General features: G+C 38.1%; 1 protein-coding gene across 1 annotated transcript in view; it reads right to left on the reverse strand.

Annotated features, from left to right (window-relative positions):
- DHX36 (DEAH-box helicase 36) overlaps window positions 1-14,271 on the reverse strand; it is a 57,402-nt gene that overhangs the window by 32,139 nt on the left and 10,992 nt on the right. Inside the window, 10 exon segments of the mRNA XM_019503173.1 lie at window positions 620-675; window positions 2,462-2,549; window positions 4,941-5,043; window positions 7,534-7,674; window positions 8,337-8,418; window positions 9,239-9,405; window positions 9,564-9,638; window positions 10,305-10,384; window positions 12,643-12,813; window positions 13,442-13,480. Of these exon segments, the coding sequence (XP_019358718.1) occupies window positions 620-675; window positions 2,462-2,549; window positions 4,941-5,043; window positions 7,534-7,674; window positions 8,337-8,418; window positions 9,239-9,405; window positions 9,564-9,638; window positions 10,305-10,384; window positions 12,643-12,813; window positions 13,442-13,480 (1,002 nt within the window).

A 14,271-nucleotide genomic window follows, 5' to 3' on the forward strand; every position in this document is an offset into this window, starting at 1 on the left:
TGGAGGGAGAGTCCACCACCAAGCATGCAGGTACCTTGAGGTACGTAGAATAAAAGCCATATAAAGCTGTGTCTATGGAATAATGCTCCTATTTCAGATTGAGATTTGGCCAAATCTCAAAAAAAAAAAAAATCGGGAGAGTGATCCAGCAAATCAAATCACTGTCCCCTGAATCGGGCCAAATCTGAATTGAATACTGCCCATTTCACACACCCCTAGTACACACTTGCCCTCGAACACTTTCATACTATTTAGCGGAGGTGAAACTTTCTGCAAAACAAACTAGCTGTAAATACTTTTAGGAATACTAAATAAATAATATCTTGTGTACAGTTAACCATAATTAGGTTACAACAAAAAAAGCTTTCTACAATGGGAGACAGTCACTCACACAAATAGTATTGCCATTAACAGCACCATGGTACACGGTAATCACAGCAAAGGTATCAGAATACATAAGCACTGAAATAAAGTCATTATGAGTCAAGTTTTAAAATTTAAAATAAAGTATTCACTCGCTATGCCTTCTGTACGATGTACTTAAGAAATTTTGTATGTTTCCTGATGCTTTTTATGGTCCAACATTCACAACATCTTCTTATTAAAAAAAACCATTTACCTGCGTCTGATTAACAGTAGGCATCAAAGAGTGGAGAGGTATGATAACAAACCTATCTGCAAATTAGAACAGTATGCATTATAACATAGAATAAAAAATACAATTCTTACCCAACAGAAATGAACAAACTAAACAGAAAAAGAATGTGTGTACATCTATTATTTACTACTACCAAGGCTATAAATAGATGTCCCAAGAGAAAAAGTGTTTCCCCACCCATGACTACAGACTTACAAGACCACTGTCCTGCTTCAAGTCCTGCCAAAGTATGCAAGATAAAATGTGTTACCACATTTTTCCAGGACAACGTGGTATGTGACTGTAAGGTTATCATGGCCTTTTTCCATGACCAAGCTGGTTAGCTGTGGTTGGCCATCTACTGGCAGAGAAGCAGCCATGCAACTTGGAAGAACTAGAGGCGTTTATACACATGCTCTGGGAGTGGGGGTGGGGAGGGGAGGATGTTGCACTTAGAGCACCCAAGGGCTGCAGTCTTGCAGTGTGGACCCAAGGCAGAGTTCCCTTGTCAGCCTCACTCTCTCACAGGTGCAGGTGATCTGCAAGTAGATCCTGGGTATCAAAGCTTTAAATTTAGCTATGGTTGTGAGAGGGCTGACACAGGGAGAGGGGAGACCAAGGCTGCCAGGGGAAGCCCGACTGGTTGGGCTCAAACTTATCTGCCTGGCCAAAGCAAACAGATTGGATTCTGGGTGACTCCATGCTGGACACAGATCCCTGCTGACATTCCACAGTTCGCATTTCATTCATAGAAATGATCAGAAGAAGCATTACAAGCTCATGGACCATTTTTTTGCGTTTCTCCAACTGAGAGCCCCTCTACATATGCATTAGATCCCATGATGCTTGTACCTGCACAGTTCACATAATCCACACATGCATGGCAGAAGGTATGACTGTGGGATCACAAATGAAATCCCATCATACCTTAATGCCAGTGCCACAGCTACTGTGATCTCCCAGCCACAGGAGCACCATGTGTACCCTCACAGCTGATTTCCCAACTTCAGGAGTGTGTGGCAGCCCTCCAGGGCTGGGAACTCCCAGTGCTGGGCATGCACGTGGACTCCCCCAGCTGGGAGCTCTCATGAACTGACCGGACTGCCAGCTACAGGGGCCCAGGACCACTCATTCAAGTAATGGCATTATAGAAAGCAGTTAAAAACTTATTGCACGTTTTGTGGAATATCTTTGTAGCTTACTACTTTTTATCATGTCACTAATTGATTAAATGTGCAACTGGATGACAACTTAAGGCATAATTAACTGGTTAATCATGCCCTAAATGTAATGTATAGATGGGGCCTTGTATGCATCAAGAGGACAGAGCAAATAGTTCTGTACCCAGAAGATATGAGCCATCATTATGCCAAGAAATTTTGTGCTAGTCTCTATAAAAAGACTTTTTACGAAGTCTTTCAAACAGCAAGACTGAATCAGCAAAGAGGAATGAAGAAAGATGAGCTCAATTCTCTATAGAGAAAGACAAGGTAGGAAAGTTCTGACATGAGACAAGACAGAGGAAATGCAAGTCTGAGACTCATCAATATGGAGACAAAAGCTAAAATATGGGAAGCCAATGGCATTGCCAACACTCTTGGATGAAAGACACTACACTAATGCAAAAATAATTCACATGTTATAAAGAATGAGAAAGAGGAAGAGACTGTGAAGAAAAAAAAAACAAACAAACAAACCACATTGCCAAGTGTGTAGGAATCTGAGGAACCACAAGAAAATACTGAAGAAATTCTCACTGGGAGGGAAGGGGCGGGGGGGAAAGGACTCTTAGAATCTATATAAGAAAACAAAATATATTTTTACCCGATTTAAACATGACTTGTGACATCAAGAGATCATGTAAAGTGCTAATGTTGTCCCAGCCTGGGAGAAACACCAATATTGCACCATCCTACATATAAAAATGGGGGAAAAATTGGATTATGGCTAAAGTTATAAAAGCATTTGTTCGAAATGTTTAGACAAAGTTGGGTATTATGAATAGCTAACATTTGAGACATCACTGAACAAAACATGGCACAAAACTGTATAAGCTTGTTGTTACAAAGAGATGGTCACATAACCTCTCAAGTTCTCTCAATGCTTCAAGTTAAAATTAACACATTCCCTTCTGGAATTATATAAAGGACATTCCAGTTCTTCAACATTCTTAGAAATTAGCAGTGCAATTAAATAAAAGACACACAATTGGCTGAAAAAGCACGTATTTCTCCTCACTTAGTTTTCTAATAATTTTGCAGCGTAGGATATGTGATTTTGAAAGCATATGGTTTAATATTCAATTGCCCTTTGGGGAAGGCAAACAACAGATGTGCTGGATGAGGACTGAGTTATTCCATTACTCTTTCTAGAATTAACTTCAGTTTCCATGTTTGAAATCTGTCTCAGGTGCAGAACCGTTCTGACAAAGTATATTTAGTTATAGTGGAAGTGGTCTTTTATTAGGGTTTCATGACTTATCACTGATGTATGCCTATCCATTCCATAGCCTACTTTCTCTAATAAAAACAAAGGAATAGAACTAAAATTCTAAGTAAATTTATAAAGAGAATACAAGAATTACCATACTGGATCAGACCATAGGGCCATCTAGTCTGGTATCCTTCTTCCAGCAGCAGCAACAAAAACATGATGCTGCAGAGGTGAGCCGTAGTTAAGTTTTTAGGTCCATTATTTTGTAAGCACATAAGACAACGGAATGTATAGATGTGTAATTAAATTAGACACATCTATGGGATAAGCATATGCAGGACTAACTAAAAATAAAAATACAAGTGTTGTATTCAACAGTAATGCAAAGCTTTGGTATCTCACAAGCAAGTAAACAACCTTAAGAAGGCAGAGACATAGCCTCAATGTTTGTGTTTATTTAATATCTGAACTAATATGACCCCATGAAATTAATTTTTTTAAAGAAAGAAACAGAGTCCACTGTATTGAAAATGAATTTGTTTACTCACCTGAAAGAAGTAATTCAAAGCCCCATACAATTACAACAAGGAAATAAAACATCTCTTCACCCATTCAAGCATTTTTTCCTAGCCATTTGTCCACTTAAGAAGATGGCAAAGCACTAGAGAGTCCTTTTATATGAAATTTCTAGAAAGTATAAGGTAACTAAGGTTGCTGTCAGTGCACCCATTAAGTCAAAAAATGAATTCAAAAACTACCTACTAACAACATTTTCATTTAGATTTCTATACTGCCTTCCCTTGGTATTTTAGCACTCATTTATTAATAACTCTGGGAATTAAGGTTTTTCAAATATCTCGCCCTACGCTTGACTCACTACACAATGGTTCCTGCCTAGGTAAGGATACATGCTGCATTTCAGTTGTTCAGTATATACCACAAAACAACTGATAAATGTATTTAGAGTGAGATTTTTCAAAGCTCCTAGCAGGATTTAACTGCACAGTCTTCATTAATTTCAATAGGCTTCATCTAAGAAAACATTAAGCAGGCATTAAATTTAAGCAATTGCTTAAAATCACGTTGACTTAAGTTGTACATTCATTATTCAGGGACTTGAATAGGAATGATGTATCTAAATCTTGTAGGTGACTTTGAAAAAAAACAAAACAAACAAGCAAAAAAACAAATAAAAAACCCCCCAAAACCTTAGCTACAGTGCAGTTATAGAATCCAACATAATTTCTATCTGCTGTGACCCCCTTGATGACCACTGTAGTAATTTCCTAAAGCATGGTGCCACATTCTAATATTACTGCTGTAACAGTAACAATGCTATGACAGATGAGTGCTCTTTGCTCAATATTTTGCCTGAGCATTGGATTTTCTAAAGAATGCAAGTCTTATATATCAGTATATAAAACCTAAATAAATGCTCCTTTTCCATCAGAAAGTGGCTTCTGGATGGGAAAATATAGTTTGCTGATGAGAAAGAGGAGAAGGCTTATATGAATGTTAGACTACTTTTGGTATCTGTGTAACAATTTTAAGTCTGTTATATAATTTATTTTTTTTTAAAGCCAGGCAGAAGGCAATCTATAAAGGTGTCTCCATGCCTTGAGTCGTTCTCCTCACAGATACCTGAGCTTTTGTAGACTACAACCTACTTCACCAGATGCATGGCATAGCATGTCATTTGACAAAGGAGGCTGTATCTTATGAAGGTCCACGTCCCTCTCTAGTTGGTCTATAACGTGGTACCCTACACTGCCTAACAAGTCAGAGTACCACTTTAAGAAAAAAAATGTTAAACTGAATGGATTAAAAATGGTTTAGCTAGGAAAAAAAAGTTATGCTGGCAGAAACTCACCTCTTCTTCTAAGGCAATGTGTCTGATGAGTGCAGCTATGAGGTCAAGGTCAATTTTGTCATCATCCACCGATTCCAAAGCAGCTATAGTACTTGTTGAATACCTATAGACATCAAGTGAATATGGAGGCAACTTGTTTGCATACAAAGCAACAATCATAGATCCATTCATAGGAATACAACCTAAAAGGGTCTTCCTGGGTAATTCAGTCAAGCCTCCTATTTTAGCTGGCAGCACTTCTACTCAATGATCACCCACTTCAAACCCTCACTCCTGCAACAATAAGGCATTAAACCAGAAACATCAAAAGCCTCCTACAACATACCACAGATAAGAACACTATAAATGAGGGCACTTCCAAAGACCTGCCATTGCAATTGAAAAGGCTCTATACAAAACTAATTTCAATCTGACAACATAAAGATAGCATTAACATAGGACAATTCTTTTGACATGCTAGCATTATATTAATCTATATAGTGGGTTTAACCTAAATGTAACTTGCTGTAAAATATGGTCAGAGCTCTTGCATTATTCAAACTAACATTTAAAGTTGGATCACCTTACAGGGATCAGCAACCTTTTTCTGTACAGACCACTGTTTCCAATCTGGCCCCATACCACAAGCTGTACATCTTTGTCTCTCTAGGCCATCTAAGCCTCTTATATTTACTCTTACCACCAATCCCTGCCCCCAATGGCAATAGGGAGGGACAAATACCATGGCACATGTAAATTCAGACACGAAAGCAGGGAAGGGTATGGAGGCAATGGGCAGTAAGAAATAGCTGTGTGCCTCCAATCCCCCAAGTCACCCAAAGCTTGATCAGACCTTGGCAGACCAGATCCACCCAGTAGGCTGTTGATTGTCAACACCTACCCTGAGATACCCCAAAATAGTACAGAAATACTAAATACTACTTGGCATTACATTTTAAGTGGAAGATTTTATGTTCTATTGATATGCAATGCAAAAAGCCAGATTATATTAATATAACCTGTCTGAATTAAAACTAAATAATTTAAGCAGCCTACAAACATTTCATGCTTCATCATTCAAACTAATGATCTTCCTGAGGGACTTAATTCAAGCCAATCAGTAAAGACTTTGGAATACATTATATAGGCATCGCTACTCACAATTATTGCAGTCCACAACAAAAGCAGCAAAGGTAGAGAAGCTTTAAATCCAGAGTGGAGAAAACACTGAATTTTTGGGTAGAATGAAGTTGTGGATGTGCAGAAGAAAAAACTGGACAGGATAGGGAATATTCTAGTACAGCATACGCTACCCTGGTAGGAGTACACAGCTGATACTTTTCATTTTAGGACAAATTCATTCAAGAGAGGAGCAACAGAACTCAGAAGGGAAGAGCGACCAAAAAAGTGAAATGACTAAATAAAGGAAAAAAAAGGAAAAAAAAAAGTGCACACTTCATTTAAAAAAAAACGACAACAACGGGAAGTCAGGTTCAAGTGAGAAAAATAAAAAAACAACAACTCTGGAAGCGAAATGTAAAATAGCTATAAGGGAAGTAAAAAAAGGAGGATCTGAGGATAAAATTTACAAGGGACAGAAGACAGTAAAAATGTCTTACAAACTTTAAAAACAGGAAGAATGACAGGAAATCAGTTAAGCTACTGGATGATCAGGTTGTAGAAGGAGCCCCAAAGGGCAAAAAGATCATCGCAGAAAAACTAAATGAGTTTTTTCCATCAGTCCTTATTATGAAAGATAGTAGGGAGATTCCCTTGCCAGAGCCACTCCTCCCAGGGAGCAAATCAATAGAACTGACTCCTAATAAAGTGTGAACTGATGAGGTTTTAGAGGACAATGGATAACCCAAACAGTAACAAACTGTCAGGACCTGATGGCTTTCACACAAGAGATCTGAAGTTATGGAGCTACTTCCTGTAATATACAACCTATCACTAAGAACAGCATAGCTACCAAGGCCCAGAGGGTTTCCAATATAACATCTCTATTTAAAAGAGGGCTGGGTTACCTGTGAGAAAGGGACTTCTAAGGAAGGGCTCAGCTAGGCCTTTGACATGACCACAGTACTGCAAGAGCCATAAATGCAAGAAAGCAAAGAGACTGAGTGGAGAACATCATTCAGAAGACTGGAAACAGCAGTGTTTGTTTTTAATCCGTTTAAAACAGTATGAAGAAACAGTCTGCATAAAGTTGTCAGAAGTATTTTAGAGCACACTAGAGTGTTTAATCATGAAATTTATTGATTGTGGAACCAAACCAACAACAGCATTTAATCCAAAGAAAAACTGAATAGGGATGGGGATTCCAAGAGAAACAGAAGCTAGTTTCATTAAGAGCCAGAATTATGGATCATAAATACCAACAGGAAAATGGATAATAGCTATAGCTTTGTCTACATTAGCCTTGGCACTGGCAGCTTTTAGTCTGATCAGACCTAGAATTATATGAGTCTATCTAAAACTTTTAATTAGCATTTCAACACTTGGTGTTATGCCTGTCACCATAGGATTGTTAGTCATATTATCATTTGCACCTGTAGAAGTACATGTAATTGGTAACATTTGAAGTGCAGCAAAGAAAACAAGACTGACCAACCTTCCTTGAAGCTGCTTTAGATAATCTGGCCAACGTTCTCTATAGATTTCCTCTTTTTCTTCTTTTTCTGGTCTGCTTATGTGTCCCTGCATGAAGCCCTTTTTCCAGCGAGGTCTGCGATCTGTGTTTTCTGGCATATACCTTAAGCGAATGTTTAAAAAAAAAAAAAGTATTTATTCATAATCAAATGACAATTATTTAAAAAGTAAAATCTGAACATCTACTACATGCATTATTTTTTCAATCCACAACCAGTAAGAAACATGAGAATACTTTGCTGCACTTTATATTACAAAAATGGTTAAGAATCTTCCCTTACAAAATAGGCACCATCCTTACAAAGTGTCGTTTTTGTTTTTTTGTTTTTATAGTCTCTAAATACACATGAACACTATTTAGCTCAGTCTAGCAGATTGAAAAGTAACAAGATGATTATGCACTATCATCTATCCTGAATATTGATCTTTTAAACAGTTTTTCCTCACATTAAAAATATATTTAAATTGCTACTGATAGCACCTCACATTTAGCAAGATGTTACTTATGAAGCTAAAACAAAAACAACTCAGTTTTCCATTAGCAAAAATGTTTTCTTAAACAAGATGCCCGCCTTCAATTCAGAAACATCAGTTGTCAATAGAAAGAGTGAACTGCCTTTCTAGTTTAGTCATGGTGGAGAGTGCTTGGCAATTTTGGTAAATTCCAGAGAGTTCAGCTGAGCAAAAAAGTAAACTTCATTCTACATATGCACCCAGTAATGTTTGCTACCATTACATGATTTTTACATTTAGAAATGCACTGACCTTAATTTTTCAATGACATCTTCCAAAAGATATTCCACTACAGGAAAAGTGAATCCAGGTATATGAAGCATGGGACAACTGTCTAACAAGGTAACATAAGTAGTTCTTAAACAAGTAATACAAGACAGGACAGAACTATAGCACTATTCTGTATTTAAAAAAAGTGAAGCTAGGCTAAACATTTCTCACTAGGTTTTTTATCTTCTTAACTACATGCTTTTTAAATCTCTGGTTTCTAGGAAAATGTATTACCTTTGAAATGGGCCAGGAAATATTCACAGAAAATGAATAAATAAAAATACCATATGTAACAAGAGCACATGCTTCCCCATATTCTTATTAGTGGTCTGAAACGCAAACCAGAGGCCACTTGTAGGCTGGAATTAGATATGACAGAGCTTGAAATGTTCTTCCCTGGAGCTTTTAAATTTGCTAAAAACCTAAAGAAAAAGTCAACTGCTGTGTAGCAGCTTCTATTGCATAGTATGCTCTACAATTCTAAAAGATATCTACTAACAGAAAGTGACAGTGGCATATATCCACGATGGAATAAATCAGGGTCATCCAACTGGCAGACCCCTTCAGCCACCTCTCCCAAGGCCATGCAGCAAGGGTGTGGGGGTGTTCCTACACAGTTGGGAAGGTAGGATCTCAGGCAGCCGTGCACTGCCAGCACTGTCTGCATCATAGGGGGGACCCTAGGGACCAGCACCTACACCATACGGCCAGCACCAAATGCAGCCTCCAGCCAAAGGGAAGCTGAACAAGCCAGGAATAAACTAAGGAAGCATTAAAACGGTCAGCAGTTTGATGCCCGACAGTGGTGTGACGCTATTCCCAAACCAGAAAACAACTGTAATTATAATGTGCAATCAATATTACAATGCAGACATTTCACTTACCAAAATATTCTGAAAATTTCTCTGCATTCAAAGTAGCACTCATCAGTATTACTTTCAGGTCTGATCGAATATTTAGGAGATCTTTAATAACAGTCATTAAGACATCTGACTGAAGATTCCTTTCATGGATTTCATCAAGGACAACATGACTAACACTGGACAACTGCCTAAAATAGAGTACAAAGATGATTATATTCTGTTTAGCGCATCACAGACTAGAAGCAAACGTTAACAAAAAAACCCCAGTAAATATCACTATTTAAACAACTAGTTCACTAATTATATCTTATGATAATTACATTGTTTCTTTTCAATAAGTTCTTACTTGTCTGATTGAAGCCACTGTAAGACGATTCCTGTTGTACAGTACAAAATGGAGCCTTGTTTCCTTGGCAACCGACTGAAAAGAGATGCATTAAGAATTCCTGAGTTCTTTATTCCAATACTTTACAAAGTACTTTAAAAGCTCAAAATCAAAATGTATGCTTTAAAGTGTCTATAATGGTCTGTATCATTCAACTTTATTCTGTCAACTCACTCATTTAGAAATAAATTGTTGCAGGAGGAAATTAAGAAAGGGGCTATGCCACAATATTCTTCAGATGAGAACGGACACTCAATCTGCCAGAATCAGATTGTACAGCCATTATTTATCATCATTTTGGGATTTGCTTTTCCTTACTGCCTCAAATTATTGCAGCAATTTAAAACACAGTGCAAATGACTGCTGGAGACTAACAATATGGTAGAAGATTGTTCTCTATTAAGCAGTATTTATGAATGCGACAGTGAGCTTGGGTTCCACAAATAAGATGCTGCAAACGGGACCAAGCTGTCAAAATCTCTCTATACTGTTTACGATCTCAGATAACTTGGGCCGTATAACCCATTTGAAATTTTTTAGTCTGGTACCCATTTGGCACCTTCTAATTTTTTCCAGTTTTCTAGGATTAGCATACAGCATTCTCTTAGACCATAACACTGTTCTGCTTCTGCTTCACCTTGACCAGTACCTCTTATCTAACTCTTACAGTGCCCAAAGTTTTCGAAGAAAACCATCACTTACCTCTGCAAGCGAATTTGGTATCCTGTACTCTTCCCATTACCACATACTTCCGCCCTTTCAGCAGCAACTCTCTCTGCAACCTTAAAATCAAACCAACATGTTAAAAAGGTCACAATGGTTATCTGTGAAGTTCTCATTATTTCTTAATAGGCACTCCCTATAATGAAGTTGTACATGCACTTACTAAAAAAAACAAAACAAAACAAAACAAAAAACCCAACAAAAATTATATGCAACAGAACTGAAAGATATTTTAAACATCTCCTTAATTCTTCGCTGTATAACATGCAATTTTTCCTGGGCAGTACACCTTCTCCCTGATGGGCATTAATAAAAAAAATAAAAAAAAAGACAGATGGGTTCTATGGTCAATTGACTTTGTTCAAACAAATTTCAACTTTAGTAAATAGCTGCAAACGTAGACCAAGATCTTCCCTTAAATACATAAATTCCTGTAATTTATGTACCAAAAGTGGTATTAGCATTCATGATTCCAGTACTACAAAAAGTGCAAGTCAGTTGAAGTCAGCAGTATAAGACAGAAGTAAATACAGAATAGATTAAGACCCACAGCATCAGTTTTCCTTAACCACTAAAATAAAAATTCAAAGTATTTACTATTAGATTTCTCAAAATGTAACAGTTTAAATAAAACTGCGTGAAATTAGCACCAAAACAAACCCAAAAAGTTTAGCTTAGTTGTCTTCAATGGGCTGAACGCAATCCTGGGACAACTCATGATTTTGTAATTTTGATTTACTAAGTCAACTTATTTCTTAAGGATGACCACTACATACACCAATTATTAAGGATGACCACTACATTATGTCAGTTTTATATACTAAACTAGGGTTGGGTATTTGATCAGTCAAATAAAGATAGGTCAACTGACCGGTCAAATATCGGTCAAAAATTGTAAACAAGTTACCAATAGGTCCATATAATATACAGAAAGATCACAGATGTGTGTAAAACTTTTTTTTTTTTAAAAATCATATTTTCTGCAAAGACAACTGCAAAAAAATGTAGGGTTTTGTTGAGGTTTTTTGTAAAATTGCTATAATCTTTGACCAGTCAAAAAAAATATGCAGGTCAGTTGACTGGTCAGTGGCCAGTATTTGACTAGTCAATTGACCAGCTTGCCAACTCTATATAAACACATATTCATTATACTCAAAGACATTAAGGGCAAGGAGATTCTGCTTATTAACTTTAAAGACTCTTTGTTCATTCTGGCTATCAAGTTTCATGCAATCAAACATGCTCGGAAATGTTCACCTGTAATTTTCAAAATGCTGGACAAAGCAAAATGCTACAGTTTTCCCAACTATTTTAGACTGCGAAATTGCTTAGGCAAGACTTAGCTGTATTGTCTTGTGACTATCAAACTGATTGTGAAATGAAGTAAGTGCAGAATCTATTATTCTTGAAAGGTGGTCTGGTTCTGTGACAAACAAGACAACTCAAAAACAAGGCAGCTAGAAAACTAGGTCAACTACAAACTCTTACATTCTCCTTTACCTGTAACATGCTCATATACGATATGAGTATTAGAACAAAAAACCTAGCTAATATCTAAGCTGAGGCTGGGAGGGGATCTAGTGGCTGTTTACCAACTCACCTGGGAGGCCAGCGGGAACTGGGAGAGACTCTGTTCCCCCAGGCACCACCAGGGGTTACTAGGAATAATGGCCACAAATTGTTACAAAGAAGGTTCAGCCTGGACATGAGGAGGCATTGCTTCACCGTTATGGCTGCCAGGCTCTGGAATGGACTCCCAAGGGAGGTGGTACTCTCTCCTACCTTGGGGGCCTTCAAGAGGAGACTGTATAGATATCTGGTTGGGGTGTTATGACCCCAGCACTCGTTCCTGCCCAGGGCAGGGAGTCAGACCTGATGATCTGTTTAGGTCCCTTCCGACCCTAAGCACAATAATCTCTGCAAAGATAAAAGGGATTTGTTCTGGATGAATTTCCTATTGTAAGGTTCAGCCAGTTTTTGGAAAATTGGTTAACTGCTGTAAAATACCTTACTGTTAGTGAGTAACATATAGCTGCAAACATGCACAAAAAAAAAAATATCAACAAACTTCTGTTTATTTTTACATCTGCACAATGAATTAGGGGTATAGGTGTCTGTAGGAGTGGGGATTTAGGATTGTAATCTCTTTGGGCAGCACAAACTTTGAGAGAGAACATAAAATGAAAGAAAACTAAAGCTGACTGCAATCTTTTTGCAGTTCTTCAATACAAATAGGAGATGTTCCTTTCTTCCAATTTCCTTCTTGCAAAAATAAATTAATATTCAAAAAAGTAACAGTTTTCAAGATGATACTTACTGAGATGGCACTGATCCTCCTTGGTTGTGTGCACACAATCCTGCAAGCAGACCCTTTTCCTCTCTCAATATAGTCATCCAGAATGAACTGAGTTACTTGTGTGGTCTTTCCACAACCAGTCTCACCACTTATCACAGTTACTTGATTATTATTTATCACGTTTACCAGTTCCTATTTGAAAAGGTAAAGAAAGCATTATAATAAATGTTATATTAAGTGGATATTAGACTTCAGAAAAATTTCCTACAGACTTAGCTTTTAATTAATCTACCAAAAATGTAACAGCAATGAATACAATGTTATATAATGGACTAATAGGGTTGCCTAAGTACCAAGCTAGCAGGCATAATATGATGCATTAGCAAAGGCTGGGTTTAAGGCTGTTTGAGTCTCAAAAAGCCCATGAAATGCAACTTTAGAAGTTGACACTGCAAAGGCATGGAGAAAAACAGTATTTTAAAAATGTATTTTAACAGTACCATATTTTGGCACATTTGATTGTTTCCATACAAACTGCTACCTCTGACAAAAATAATAAGTTTCAGCATATCAAAATGAGTTCCTACACACTCGTGAAGAATTCATCTCTTCTGAAATGAAGTCAGAGCTAATACTGATGCTTCACAAGTAAAAGGTAACTTTTATTAGAAAAGGTAGGATTCTTCAGAAGAGATGCACCAAAACCAACAGGCTTGCTATTCTAAAGCTCAGCTCAAAGTCATATTTTCACAAATGCTTGCTTCTATATTTTTATAAAAGAACAAGTATGTATTCAATTTTAAAATAAAAATATATTTACCCTTCTCATCCCGTACGAAGGCAATTTTTCTCGGAACCTCTAGGAGAAAAAAAAAATACATGCAGTTGAGAGGAGCATTTAAAAGACAATCCGAGGTAAAAGATATAACCAATTTTGTCTACTATCCATCTTTCAATCAGAAAACAAAGCAGCATATTGGTCTCGAGTTAAGAATTTGTAGGCCCTAGGCTTGGGTTTATGTGCATGTTTAACCATATGCACAGTTTCCACTCGGGGCAAGGGGATGGGTGGGAAAAGAGTATTTGCAAACTTAAAGTTAATTATGTGCATGTGTGAGAGACTGGGCCCTTTGTTTCATAGTTTCATCTTCTGGATTTGACCCTTAAACAAATTAAAAGTTTGTACTCCTGCAGAGAACTTGTAGGCCAGGGGTGGGCAAAATAAGGCTCGCCAGGCCATTCTACCCAGCCTGCAGGGCGCCTCAAAATGAGTATTTATCTGCCCTGGGCTGCCTGTCAAAGATGACAGGAGCCAGTGGCAGCAAGACCCAGTGGCAGCAGCAGCAGCAAGGCCCGCCCGGCCCTGCCAACTTCTAACCTACCAGAGGGTCCTAGCCTGTGCCTTGGGGCTGTTTCTGCCTTGCTGCACCCCAAAAGGGAACTCAGGTAAGAGCTTGGAGAAAGGGGAGGGGGAGGATCAGGGAGGATGCCAGCACAGCAGTAGCTAGCCCAGCCCAGCTAGAAGCTGCATAGCGCTCCTGCTGCACTGCAGTCCTGGCACCACAGCCATAGAGCGGCGGCTGGGGGAGCAGCAGCAGTGGTGGCAAGCAGGGAAGGAAGGGCAGCGACAGTAGCCACAGGGGGGGCGGG

Source organism: Gavialis gangeticus, unplaced genomic scaffold (assembly GCF_001723915.1).
Source record: "Gavialis gangeticus isolate Ggan-Ray unplaced genomic scaffold, GavGan_comp1, whole genome shotgun sequence".
In the NCBI taxonomy this organism is placed as follows: domain Eukaryota; kingdom Metazoa; phylum Chordata; order Crocodylia; family Gavialidae; genus Gavialis; species Gavialis gangeticus.